The sequence below is a fragment of the Fistularia commersonii genome, chromosome 30, assembly GCF_037954325.1.
Source record: "Fistularia commersonii isolate RoL2024-O1a breed Wild chromosome 30, RoL_Fcom_v1.0, whole genome shotgun sequence".
In the NCBI taxonomy this organism is placed as follows: Eukaryota; Metazoa; Chordata; class Actinopteri; order Syngnathiformes; family Fistulariidae; genus Fistularia; species Fistularia commersonii.
In genome coordinates this window covers 12,354,881-12,368,282 of record NC_141313.1, presented here as the reverse complement: position 1 = coordinate 12,368,282, position 13,402 = coordinate 12,354,881, and the positions used below count along the sequence as shown (strand labels likewise).

The 13,402-nt window shown below is 45.3% G+C and overlaps 2 protein-coding genes across 6 annotated transcripts; both read right to left on the bottom strand.

The window, feature by feature from the left end:
* Positions 1-57: 57 nt before the first annotated feature.
* Positions 58-5,597, bottom strand: naxe (NAD(P)HX epimerase). 4 transcript variants are annotated; one of them, XM_086178160.1, is made up of 8 exons: positions 5,450-5,597; positions 5,014-5,085; positions 4,656-4,840; positions 2,841-2,949; positions 2,600-2,710; positions 2,358-2,468; positions 2,082-2,229; positions 58-367 (listed from the first exon to the last, which is right to left on the bottom strand). In XM_086178160.1, exons 3-8 carry the CDS (start codon positions 4,823-4,825, stop codon positions 168-170), a joined length of 849 nt encoding a protein of 282 aa, XP_086034286.1. In that variant the 5' UTR covers positions 4,826-4,840; positions 5,014-5,085; positions 5,450-5,597; the 3' UTR covers positions 58-167. The 4 variants fall into 4 exon arrangements, with proteins under 4 accessions (XP_086034286.1, XP_086034288.1, XP_086034289.1 ...); XM_086178162.1 differs by having other exon boundaries at positions 4,947-5,085; positions 5,450-5,579; XM_086178163.1 differs by lacking the exons at positions 5,014-5,085; positions 5,450-5,597 and having other exon boundaries at positions 2,841-3,014; positions 4,656-4,795.
* A 612-nt stretch (positions 5,598-6,209) lies between these two features.
* On the bottom strand, positions 6,210-13,382 carry LOC147216461 (lamin-A-like). Of its 2 annotated transcripts, none has more exons than XM_086178149.1 (13): positions 12,372-13,382; positions 11,842-12,201; positions 11,281-11,437; positions 9,758-9,883; positions 9,483-9,653; positions 9,285-9,410; positions 8,984-9,204; positions 8,589-8,847; positions 8,411-8,518; positions 8,212-8,331; positions 8,065-8,121; positions 6,661-6,858; positions 6,210-6,554 (listed from the first exon to the last, which is right to left on the bottom strand). In XM_086178149.1, exons 2-13 carry the CDS (start codon positions 12,180-12,182, stop codon positions 6,519-6,521), a joined length of 1,920 nt encoding a protein of 639 aa, XP_086034275.1. In that variant the 5' UTR covers positions 12,183-12,201; positions 12,372-13,382; the 3' UTR covers positions 6,210-6,518. The 2 variants fall into 2 exon arrangements, with proteins under 2 accessions (XP_086034275.1, XP_086034276.1); XM_086178150.1 differs by having other exon boundaries at positions 6,661-6,855.
* Positions 13,383-13,402: the final 20 nt, after the last annotated feature.

Below are 13,402 nucleotides of genomic sequence, written 5' to 3'. Positions count from 1 at the left end.
TGTGGTGACCATCAATGCCAAAGGTGAAAAGGGACAGACTCCAGAGGTGACATGATGAAGGGAACTTGTTTTATTCACTATGACCTTCTGAGTTCTGGACTTCAAAGAAGAACCACATTCACACCTCCAGTGGGAATCAGACTGTTCCTTCAACCTCTCAGCTTCTCCTACAGCTGCAACACACAGTCAGTCCCTGGGTACTGGGGCAGGTTCAGCTGGTACTTCTTCTCCAAGCTGGGTGGAACGAACCGGCCTCCGAGGAAGTGGTAGCGTCCTCTGAAGGAGGTGGCGGAAGTCTTGGGTGCAGTTAGAGAGATGAGCATGTCGGGCTGAAGACCATCTGCACCGCCCTGCTCCACGTCCCAACCTTAAGAGAAACAAACCAACTCTGAGAGACAGCTCAGCTCAGGATGGTCTCTGGATCAGAAGGTCACATGTGCTGAACAAACTATCTGAAAAAAACTGAATTTGTACATATAAATGAGGCGTCCTCTGTTTGCACCAAAGTTATGGTTCTGATAAGCTCTGTGCTTGGACCAATATCTTTTACCCGATATATGATTCCTTTTCAATCATCTACAAAAATCTTCACTTCTTTGCAGATGACATCCAGTTGTGCCTTTCACTGAAGCCAAATGAAACCAATGGGTATGTTAAACTTGAAAAATAATTATAGTAATAATTTATAATAATAATAACTTCATTAATCCCTTATGGGGAAATTCATTCTCTGCAATTAACACATCAAGGATGAACTATGAGCAGTATGCTGCTGTCCACTAGGGCCAGGGGAGCAGTTAAGGGTTCAGTGTCTTGCTCAACAGCACTTCGACACACTAGGACGAGCCAGGAATTGAACCAGTAATATTCAGTTCCGAAGGCGATTGCTCTGCCAAATCTGGATGGCTACCAACTTTTCGTTACTTAACTCCAACAAAACAAAAGTCATCATTCTGGGCTCTAAACATCAGGGAGCACTAAATGATGTAGCTTCTCTGGATGGCATTTCAGTGGCCCCAAGCACCACTGTTAGAAACCTAGGTGTATCTTCGACCAGGATTTGTTACATAATATTCTGTCTCAAAAAGATTCAGAAAATCTAATTCATGCTTTTGTCTTTTCCAACTGAAGTCAGATTTTATTATTTAGTTGTCTCCTGAAATTTTTCATGTAGAGCAGGTCTTGACCACATTCTTCAAGATGAGCTACAGAAACCCAGGATACAAACACTTGGAGATGGCGGCGAGGGAACACTGCCTTTTACCAGTGCTGAAACCTTGAACAGATCCCAGCTCAATGTGGGTGGCGTTCTGCCTCCACCAGTTGGGGAGAGCGATAGAGGACAGAAAGATCAAGAGTGAGATAGAGACAGAGGGAGTGAGAAGGTTGGTCATTTACCAGCAGTGCTAAGTTTCATGCGAATATCTGACATGATACGGTAATAGTTTAAAAATTCATTAAAGAAATAAAAATGGTGGATGCCTGGCAGGACAGTGGCCTGAAAACCTGAGACAGGGTTTAGCACTTCCTATCCCCTGGTTATACTTCCATAGTCTTACTCTGCTGAGCGATATTCCATGGTGCACCTGTTCTTCCTTTCACTCTCCCTGTCCTGTCTGCACTCATGCTAGAAACCTCATGTCTTCTTCTGAGTCCTTTGGATCCTTCGCAGCCTCCCAGCGTCTGCCATTGTTTTATTTCTTTTGTGAATATTAAGGCTAGTATTGTATCATGTAAGCTATTAGCATGTTAGTAACAGATCTCTCTGCCCCTCTCTGTGTCTTTTCACCACTAATCGTCAAGGCAGAAGGCCGCTGGCATTGAGCTGGGATCTCTCTGAGGTTCCTGCCCAGGAAAAAGGCAGCGTTTCCTTGCTGTTGTTTCCAAGTGCTTGCTCCTGGGGAAATGTTGGGTTTCTGCAGATCATCTCAAAGAGTGTGGTCCAAACCTGCTCTACATGAAATGGGTCATCAGATAACTGGGCTAGGATATGGATTTCCAGTGTGCTCAACATTGCTGGGTAAAACTTTCTTCTCAGGTTTGTGGACAAAATACACATCGGATCAGGTGAGCGGACTGACCTGAGGGGATGTCAATGCTGGCGATGGGGGCTGTGGTCGTCTTCAGAATATCTATGATGGAACCGAAGGGCTCCCGAATAGCCCCCTTGAAGCTGAAGCCGAAGATGGCATCTATGACCAGGTTATAGGCCTCATCGATCACTTTAGCCTGACAGAGTACAGGAGAGGTAAACCTTTCCATTAGGTCATACATGTGTAAGATCATCAAGCGCACGGGATGTGGGTGTTCACTCAGAACCGGGTCGCACTTAAGAGCTGCAGAGCTGGAACACAAACCTCCGGCATCTCGGTGAGGAATGGAATCTCCATCTTCTGGCACTGGGTAGTCAGGCCCTGGAACAGTGGCTTGTTGGGCCTCTTGGGGTACAGGATAGAGGGCTCGTAACCCTGAGGAGGTAAGACCCAATGGGAACCTTCTCAGGAGAAGATTGCAATCTGCAGCAGGCAGGTTTTTCTTTGTTTTCCCATCTCAGTCAGACATGTAACAGCACCAGAGCAGGAGAAACCAGGCAACTCACAAACAGTTTGAGGTGTCGGGCACAGACCAGACCATCACCTCCATTGTTGCCTGGTCCACAGATCACCAGCACAGCAGACCTGGGTTTCACCAAGGAGCTGAGCGGATACGCCTAGAGACACAACCAGACAAAACATCTAGAAGCTGCAGCGCCTCATTGTTCTGCTGTTTCCCCTATCAGGATGAATGTATTGAAAATAGGCAGGTCCCTGAGCAGGTGTATATTCGAGTCCTCGTCTCACCCTGCTAATGGCTGTGGCGCAGCTGAGGCCGGCTAGCTCCATCAGCTGGTCCACACTGAAGCCGTACTCGGTGAAGAGCTCCTGGTCAATGTGCTGGGCCTCCTCCTGGCTGTGGATCATCTCACACTCAGTCTGAGTAGCCCACAGAGGGTCCAGGGCAGTGTTTCCCAACCACTTTTCCATGCCACATAAATATGGAAGATTATCCAATTTCACCTGATTGGTACTCTAAGTAAGCGGCGTGCAGTGACAGGCAGAACAATAACACTCTCTTCCACTAGAAGGAGATCACAATAAATATGAAAATACATAGTGATGCTGCAAGTGAGGCAAAGGCAAAGATAATAGTGATGGACGAATATTTGTAAAGAGAAAGAAGTCAATCTAGCATGAGTAGTGTTATGAAGAATACAAAAAAGGTGAGCTCAAGACAATACACCTAAAGTTATATTGCGAACAAACCGAGCAAATTGTGGTATGGTGTGCAGGGAAACAGTGCCATGGTTCAGAGGAAAGTTAAATGTCATCTCCAGACAAAACACCCATTATTTCAAAAGAACAAGGACTTTTTTTTTTCAACATACTGGGAAACAGGCAGCTTTAATGAGGAAAACCACCAAGACAATAACTTTAAGCTACTAAGGTTCTGAACTCATCACTAAATTGAGCTGACCACACACCATAGCGGAGACATTCATTCTGCCTGCCTGTGAAATTATCTTAAAAGACACGCTTGCACTGTAAAAGAAAATAGCCCTCTCTTAAGTATTAGAATTTCCAGCCATGTCTTCTGATATTGAAGATAATGTTGGAAAAGTTGTGCATTAGCATGAAATTTGCATTGCAATTCGAGACAATAGGTAAAGATCTTGTTGCGTAAAACTGAGCTTTGCTGATCTACCTTTAGACAGTTTTTGCTGACTTCTGCCACATAGTATTTCAGTTCTATTCCCTTTCTCCACAACCTATCTATGAGAGGTGGGCTTTACAAACAGGACTGCTATAAGGCAGAAAAAGAGAGAGACTAAGAGCTGTTGAGGAAGATCTATGTATGTCTTTCTTCAATTCCAGCAAGAATATCAGCTTTGACTTCAACTAAACAAGCCAAGGTTGGCGTGAGTAAATGGACTTTCTTTATTTATAATTGTACTTTATAAATCTCTTGCAGGAAATTCCTCTCTGCATTTAAGGCATCATAGATGAACCTTGAGCAGTTGGCTGCCATCGAGCAGCACCAGGGGAGCAGTTAGGGGTTAAGTGTCTTGCTCAACAACACTTCGACAGGCTAGGAGGAACCAGGACTCACTCTACCCCCTGTGCCATGCCACCCCCAAGAGTTGATTTTCATTATATTTTAATAAATATACTTTTTGTGTCATTTTTGTGTGGTGGTGTGCTGTGGCACAAAAAGGTTGGGGATACACTGGTCTAGCTTTCAGGATTTTAGAGCAGGGTCAACTGCACGAGTCATTTCAGGCCAAAGAACAGGAGAAATAACTACACTTTTTTTGGTTCTGAGACCTATTTCTTTCAGATTGACAAGATCCCAGGTTCTCCATCACAATGGTTCAGCACTTCAGGATTGTCATCTGGATCCACCATGACCAATAATCAATCAATGTAGTCAATAATTCATACAGAGGTGTTTTTTTTCTCCTTGATAAATTATTCACCTTGTGCTTTTCTAGCTTTTACGTGGTACTTCAGGACACAATGTGAAGACGTTCATTATCTTTCAAAAGCGTCAGGTAAGCTTTACTCTTCACACCAAGACTTTGAAAGGTCCCAAAGTCTGTGAGCAGCGAGTGAGTTTACCCGAGGTATCTGAGGGTCTGGGTCATGGCGCTGGACGCCTGTCTGCAGCTCTGACGCCCCTGGTGGCTATTCGCTACAGCAGAAACACAACTTCCCGTCTGTGCCTGGACAGCTGCGGCCCGAGATGTCACCAGGACACTGATCCCGAGGAGGGCCCGTACGCTCAACATCCAAGTGGATCCAAGCTGGAGCAGAAAACACCATAATGGAGAGGCAGCAGTGAATATGGCATCTGCAGACCTGATCTTTGATCTGACTAGAAACACATTAGTTTATCATTTCTCATCATACCGTTGAGAAGATTTATCTTTCCACAGTTTCTTAACCAAAACGCTCAGAATTTAAATCAATTGACAACCTGGGGAATCCTTTTGCAGGCTCTTCCTGGACTCCGTTGCAATGTCAAGATAAACAACAACCTCCAAGAAACCTATGGGATGCAGAACATAGCTGTGGCTGTTTTATGCTGTTACATAATCTCATGACAATGTGAGCAAGCAGATTAATGTCAGAGCGAAATAATCGATGCCCCTCCTGATTGACTGAAGCCTCATCAAGTTAGAAACAACCAGTGTACAGATACAAACATTCAGAAATAAAGGCTACTAAATGCCGTATTTCGTTGCATGAATCTAAAATCTACATTATTGATTAACATTTAAAATAGACACTAAGATGAATCCGCCTAGGCGCGGTCTCCCTGTTTCCGTGTTAGAAGTTAGCTAGCATTAACTAATCACGCTAAAAGCTACTAGCTCCCGGTAACAAAGCCGGATAACGTTTAAAAGATTCACCGGAATGTTATGAATGAAGATTTTTCGTTTTATTTCAACGAGTGATATCAATCAATTAACTTTTCGGCGAGACAGAGCTATGGAGAAAAGAAACAAGTCCCGAGAAGTCACAGCCAATAACAAACACACCACCTACTTCCGTGTTGGGAAGAAATACGTCACCCAGCAGACGGGTACTTTCAAAATAAAGACCCTGTGGCTTCGAAGAGGGGAATCGCTTCTTAATAGCTTACGCGATGTCAAACGCCAAACGTCAAAACATTAGTTTTCTTCGCTTCTTTATTAGATGCAGTGAATGAAGTGTATTCACAGGTCAGGTTACTTTGGATTTAGAATGGACATATGTAACCCACCTACAGGCCACTAGGAGTACTACTGTACACAGGTTGTGTTATTCAATAGAATGAATGGTAAAAGGAAAGGTTTTAAGACGTTACAATTCAGGTGTTGTGAACTACGGTGTCACGTCATGTCACATGACCATAAGGCTACCTAAAAATGAAAGGACCAGCGTTTCCCGTCAAACATATTTACATTTATTTGGTTGTTTGTGTTGTGCTACTTACCTGGCCTCTCAACACCGAATGTGAGATCGTTTAATTTGTGGACACCAGGACAGAGGGCTCTTGAACGCCATGATATTGTTTCATTATTGATTTTTTTCAATAAAAAATAGTTGGCTGAATGCGTATTTCACATTAAGAGCAGTCTCTCGGTTAGAATCTGCTGCTGACGGATGATGAAAAAAAGCCTAAAATTCCTGAAAATATGGGATTACTTTATTGATTAAATCAAAAAAACAAAATCTGTTACACAGTCAGAAGGATTGCCAGACATTGATTATGTTGTGATAATAAATGGAGTGAAAGTGGTATAAACACAACACTATTGTGACCAAGTACTACTGGGCAAGTCAGGATTGAAAACATGAGACATAGTTCCAGAGGGCTGGGTGGGGTTTGGGTCTTCAACTGAATAAGTGGTCGGGGGGCCTGTTCCTCAGCAGGAGATCCTCCTGGCATCAAACAACCGGCCATTCTGGGTCATTGAACTATTGTCGGTTCAGGACTCACATGACTGGACAGCTCTCCATCCTGGTCCCGCTCTGAAAAAGGAGAAGAATCATAGTGAGTATCTGTCTCGAGGGTGGAGGATCTGCTGCAGAATGGAAGATCTTCAGGGTGGAGGGTATGCAGGGTGGAGTGACCCACCTTGCGTGGTGTGCTGCTGAAGATGTAGGAGTGCGGCACGAGGCCCTCGGAGACACCGCCGCTGCGGTAGGAGCGAGAGGTGGAGGTGGTGGTGGAGCAGCTGGTGGGTTTGTCCGACGGGAGCCCACAGGAGCCGCACACCACCGTCCGGCTCCGCAGGTTGTACTCGCTGTCTCCGCATGTGCTGTGCGCCACCTGCTGGACACAGACGGGAACACAGGTGCTGGTTTGGGGGGAGGGGTCTGTTTTCTGTTTTCATACGTATACTCCAAGGTTATAGAGAAGATCAACATAATTTTACAAATACGTTTAGAGATGATTATACGGAAGTATTAAGACAATATGCTAAAAGACATTAACATACAACTGCAAAGAAATATACGGAAAATATAAAAATGATTATACTTAAGATAAAAAAAGATATTCATATATAAGTATATAGATGTTTTTATATTAGCATAAAGATAATCATATATGTAAAAGGATATTATAACATGAATATGAAGACAATTATAGATAAGTATAAAGATACCAATATACAATTAGTGATGAAGTATGAAGTTAATTAGTTATGTAGAATGATGTTCGTAGATAAGTCGAAAGATATTTATTGATAAGTATAAAGCTAATTATAGATGAGATAGAAAACATTTAGATTTACGTTTAAAGATGTTTTTATACAGATGTAAAATACTTATATCTAAGTATACTGGTCATTATAGATAAGTGTAAAGATTATTATTGATAAGTAAGATATTTATATATAAGTATACTGGTAAACATGAGTATCAAGATGTTTTTATAAAAGTGTAAAATATTTATATATAAGTATAATGATCATTATATCCATCCATCCATTACACAAACACAGACACTCAGTCATTCGGTGCAATTTTCCCAATTTTCCCATTTTTTCCGACTGCATGTTTTTGGACTGTGGGAAGAAACTGGAGAACCCAGAGGAAACCCACACAGACATGGAGAGACAAACTCCATACAGAAAGGTCCTTCGTGCTGTGAGGTGGAAGCAATAATCACTGCGCCACTGTGCCACCATGATCATTATATATGAGTATAAAGATAGTTATAGATAAACATAAAGATATTCATTGATTAGTATAAAGATGATTATAGATAGATTATAGAAGATTATTATATTTAAGAAAGATAATTATATATCTATGTAAAGATATTTATATATAACTATAAAATATTTAGTTACGTATGACAATTGTGTAAAAAAGTGTAAATATAATTATACATAAGTTAAAAGGACTATATAGATAAGATTATAGCGATCAAGATATTCATCCATTTTCCCTCTGAACATATATTTACAATACAGGGTGTTGCCAACCACCCCCAACTGTCACTCAGCCGCATGTTGCATCAGTGAATTTTTACCATGTCATCGTCTTCGTCCTCAAACTGCGTGCGGGTGACCTTCCTCATCGCCATTTCCTGCAAGAGAGGCTTCGTTAGCCGAAGGAGCTGCAGGGGTCCAGTGTCTCCACCCATTGGGTTTAGGACACACTGCTTTCAGAAGGTTACCTCTCCACTGGCGCTGATCAGAGTGGTTTGGAACTGGTCCCCTGTGCCCCAGGTGGGCTGAGTCTTCCACAACAGGGCTGAGGGTGGATTGTGGGCTCCACCCGAAGCAGAGGTCCAGATCTGGTGGCAGCAGATACAGGAGAGGGTGAGAGGCAGGCAGGGCGTCAATGGGTGATACAAGGCCCAGGCCGGTGCTTACCGTGACCTGCTGGCCGGCCTTCAGGGTGAACTTAGCGGGGAACTTGAAAGCGATGGGGGCCCCAGACCCCACCTGCCGCCTCAACTGCCAGTTCCCCAGGTTCTGGTCCTGCAGAGTGGACCACTTAAACCATCTACCCTCAAACATCTACTTGGAGGTCTGCCTGGTGTCCCCTCACCTCATCGGCTTTGTTGCTCAGCCTGACAAACTTCCCGTCCATGTCCACCTCGTCCACAGTTACCCGCCCGCTTGCGGATGCTTGCTGGCTGATGCGGGTGCGAGCCATGGCGGTGCCTGTGAAGCTGGAGGCCTCGCTGTCCGTGTCGTTGGGCCGGCGCCTCTTGGCCGGGGAGCTCTCCGAGCTGCAGTGGACCGAGCGAGCTGAAGAACGACTGACGCTCACCCTGGTCGGCGGAGGGCTGGGGGACAAGCGGAGCCTGGGGGTAAGAGATGGAGAGCATGGAGACAGTGCATGATTGACTCCACCCACAAGATCCCAAACATACTTTGTTCAAGATCTGCTGGGGGAGGAATCTAGCCGTTGTCTGAATACAACCCAGTTTCTCGCCGTACCTCTGCTCCTCGCCCTCCAGAAGCTTCCTGTAGGCACAGATCTCCATGTCCAGGGCCAGCTTGACGTCCAGCAGCTCCTGGTACTCATCCAACTGCTGTTGCATCTGCTGCCTCATCTCTGACATCTCCTTGTCCTTCTCACCCAATAGGCGGCGTGTGGTGTCCCTCTCCCGGGCTAGGGCATCCTCCAGGTCCCTCACCTTGGCCTCACGAGCGGCCAGCTGGGTAACATGGAGGTCAGTGTGGCATCAAATCAGGGATAGTACTAACGGTGAAGATTCCGAGAGCCAAGGAGATCCACCTGCTTCTGCAGCTGGCTGAGCTGGGCCGTCATGGACTCTAGGCGGACCCGGGTCTGCTGCAGCTCCTCGTGCGCAGCTCCGACCAGGTGACTGTTCCGATCTGCCGACTGGCGGGCATTCTCCAGCTGAAGGACACAGCAGAAGAAAATTTGGCTTCCTGTGGAAGGTCTCCCCGCTGCAGAAGCTCTGGTGTTTACCTTGGAGTTGTAGGTCTTCTCGATTTCTTCCTTGTACATCTTGACCTGTAGCTCATGCTGGTTGCGCATCTCCATCAGAGCATCTGCCAGCTTGCTTTCAAACTCCTGCTGGTGGCCATTGTCCAGCTCCACCATGCGTGACTCATGGCGTCGCTTCACCTCCCGCAGCTCCTACGTGAGAACCAGGACGTGGAAGTCATTCACCTGAAAACCACGGCCAGATGTCTCCTCCTCTCATGGAGGAATGTCTGGTGGTGTAGACCAGAAGGTCCAACCTCAGAGTGAAGGTTCTTCTGGAACTCCAGCTCCTCTTTGAGAGTCTGGATGCGGTTCTCTCCATCCACCCTCCTCAGCATCTCATCCTGGAGCTGCTTTCTGGCATCGCCCAAACTAGTATCCAGCTGTGAGGGGACAGCAGGAGGCACAGTGAAGCTCATGCTCAGTGCCCCGCGAACCCACAGACCCTGCCCCCTGAGGTCACATGACCCAGAGACCCCATTCCTGAGGTCACATGACCCAGAGACCCTGCCCCTGAGGTCACATAACCCAGAGACACTGCCACTCGGTGGCACATGACCCACGGACCCTGCACCTCTGGGGTCACATGACCCACAGACCCCATCCCTCCTTGGTTCAGAGGCTGCGATACTTACTTTTCATCCTGTGTACAGCACTCTGAAAAATATAAAAATGAATATCCTCATAATATTTAATTCATTGATTATCTATACTTATCCTGCAGCCTATTGAAGCTGTGAATGGATAAGCGCTAGGTTTTACCCTTGATTAATTTCATGGCCATATATAGAGACATGCAACCATTCACCTGTCTGAACAGTGAATGGTCTCCAATAAACAGGGCCCTTCTCCTGTGAGGTGGAGGTGCTAACCACTGTACCAGCCTGCCACCCATAATAATAATAGTAATGATAATAATAATAACAACAATCATTTTTTATAAATTATAGCATTAAGTGATTTGTTAAAATACTATTATATTAATAATAACGAAAATAATTATTGGTCAATTAATCTAATTATTAAAATTAAAATTATTACTATTATTTATTTATTTGAATCATAGTTATCGTAGCTATCAATAGCTATCAACTACAATTATTATTATTCATTATCATTATAATTAATCATCAACTATCCATGACCAATTACAATTAGCATCATTATTTATTATAGTTAACCATAGTTATTGGCAATCAATATTTTTTTATTATTTGTATCAATAATAATCATGTGTGATTAATTACAATTATTATTTATTAGTAATGATCATAATTACATAATCAACATTATATGATAATTAATTACCCAATTAACAATTACAATAATAATTATCATTTATAGTTAATTATAGTTATTGGCAACCGTTTTTTAAATTTTTAGTATTAATTATAATCATGACGGTTTAATTACAAGTATTATTCATTACTAATTATTAGTTGTTTTACTTATCCATGATAAATCAAAATTAACATTACCATTTATTTATTTATAATCATAGTATTGGATTTCCATATTATTATAATCATTAGTGGCATTAGTGACATATATTACATTACAGTTATTATTACTGATTAATAATATTAAGTTTCAGTTATCCATAATCAATTATGATAACAATAATAAATATCATTATTTGTTCATAGTTAATTATGGTTATTGGTTCTCAATACAATTATTATTATTGTTATTATTATTATGGTCTGTTCTCTCAGTAGCTGATGAACCAGCTAGGAGCACCTGGTCCAGGCAAAGCCTGACCATGCTGGTCCGCGGTTACCTTTGCGATCTGTGCCTTTAGCTCCCGAACCTCCACCTCCAGGTTGCGTTTCTCCCCTACGGCTGTGGTCAGAGAGGCGTCCTTGGAGTTCAGCAGGGCCTCCAGGTCCTTGAGCCTCTGCACGGCTCCCGCCAGCTCTGACTCCTTTTTGGTGTTTCTGTGGAGACCAGGATATGTTTGTTCCTGTTCATCACACCCTTCTAAAGTCCCCAGTTAGATTTATTTCTGGATGTGGGGCAGGACAGAGAGGAACGAGGAAAGACCTATGACTCATGCCGTCTATCTGCTCGCCACAACCCACAGATGCTGGTGTTTAGCTTAGTCATTACCATAGCAACAGCTCGGGCTTTGCCAAACACACAACGACCGACTCAATATTTATGGAAAATAAAGGCAAAGAGGGCTGAACACTGCCACGTATTGTGAGAGGATGATTGCCTGGGCAGGAGAAGGAGCCGGGAAAGACTTAGTCATCAGGCTCTGAGGAGCTGGAAGTCCAAAAGCCAGGCGCTCAGGCTCCACCAGGAGAAGTTACGGAGGTGTGCACTGGAGGTGGCTCACCTGGCTTTCAGCTCCTTGTGGTCCTCCCGCAGCTTGCCCAGCTCCAGCTGCAGACGTGCACGCTCCTTGGCCACCGAGTCCAGGGTCTGCCGAGCGTCGGCCAGCTCCGCCTCGTAGGCCGCCTTAAGCCCTGTCAGCTCCCGGGTCACCTCTGTCTCAGACTCTGTGATGCGCAGACGCAGGCCGGCATTCTCGGTCTCCAGGGAGCGGACCTTGTCAATGTACACGGCCAACCGGTCGTTGAGGTTGCACAGGTCCTCCTTCTCCTGGAGCCGCGTGATGCGGTTGGGGGACAGTGGGGAGTTTGTGCCTCGGTGTGGGGTGTTTTTGGGCGTAGCCATTGCACCTTCTGTTAACTGCCTGAAATACACACATGGGGTGGAGGACTAAGTTTGCCAGAAGGTCCACCACTGGATTCAGAAGCCTTGGAAACTTCAAAATCCCTCAGTGAACCTATCCCCTCCCCAAAACAGAAAAAAGATCCACAGAAGACAACCGCCACAAGATGTGAGAATGTTGAGGGGGCCTACCTTTGGAGATCCGGAGATGAGAGCGCCTCTGATGACGATCAGCCTGAGACTGCAGTCCAAAGCCATCTCAAGGCCCATTTAGGAAAGAATGAGAGAGGCGTGGAAGGTGGAGGGTTGAGGAGGACGGCCCAAGGGCCTCCATCTTTCCATCCGCCTCAGTGGAGGGGGTGTGACCTGGGTGGATGAGTCACTGCTCACCACAAAGACACAGGCAGGAGCCAGGAGACCTTCATGTGCCAGTGCACGAGAATGTGACATGATCTGATCATTAGTGCTAGCTCAGGAGGAACATCTCAGAGGAGATTGGAGCTCAGAAGGGTTCATTTCAGAGATTGTCCCCCTTTATGCCTGGTAAATCTGGGTATGTTGTCTGCTGAGGGAGGCTGGTGCGATTCCTCCAGAGAACCAGGAGAAGGCGTAACCTGCTCATTGAGCACTTCTACGTCAAGCTGCTCCCTTCAGGGGCCACAGCCAATCGTCTGCCTCCATCTAACCTTCTCCCCTCACACCAACTAACTTCTGCCCCCCCCCCCTTTCTAGCCACAAACCATCTCTGGTCTTCCACTAGGACTCCTGCCTGGCAGCTCCAACCTAAAACCATATCAGTGCGACACCACAACATGTGCTGTCCCTCTGATGGTCTCAGTCTTGATCCCAAAGAGGAACCTCCACATCTTCATCTCTGCTTCCTGTCTTCTCGTTAGCGCCTCGAAACCAGATCCATTCGTCTTATCCACCTTTCCTTTCTTTCTGGCTGATGTTCACCACCCTGCCTGCACATTCATGTTTCACTCACGTCAGAAGAAGACTGAGCTCCAGATGATGGAGAACCTCTGTTAATGTCTTCCATGTTGAGGAGCTCCTGTAAAGAGCTGTTCTTGCATTTAAACGGAACCATCTTGATCTGTGTGTGTGGGACCTTTTTGCTTTACCCCCCTTGCTGGCAGGTTGCAGCACCATGTCGGGCCAGCCGGTTCTTCACCCTCGCACCGGGCCCGGGACCGGAACCGGGACCCTTCTGAGTCCGGACG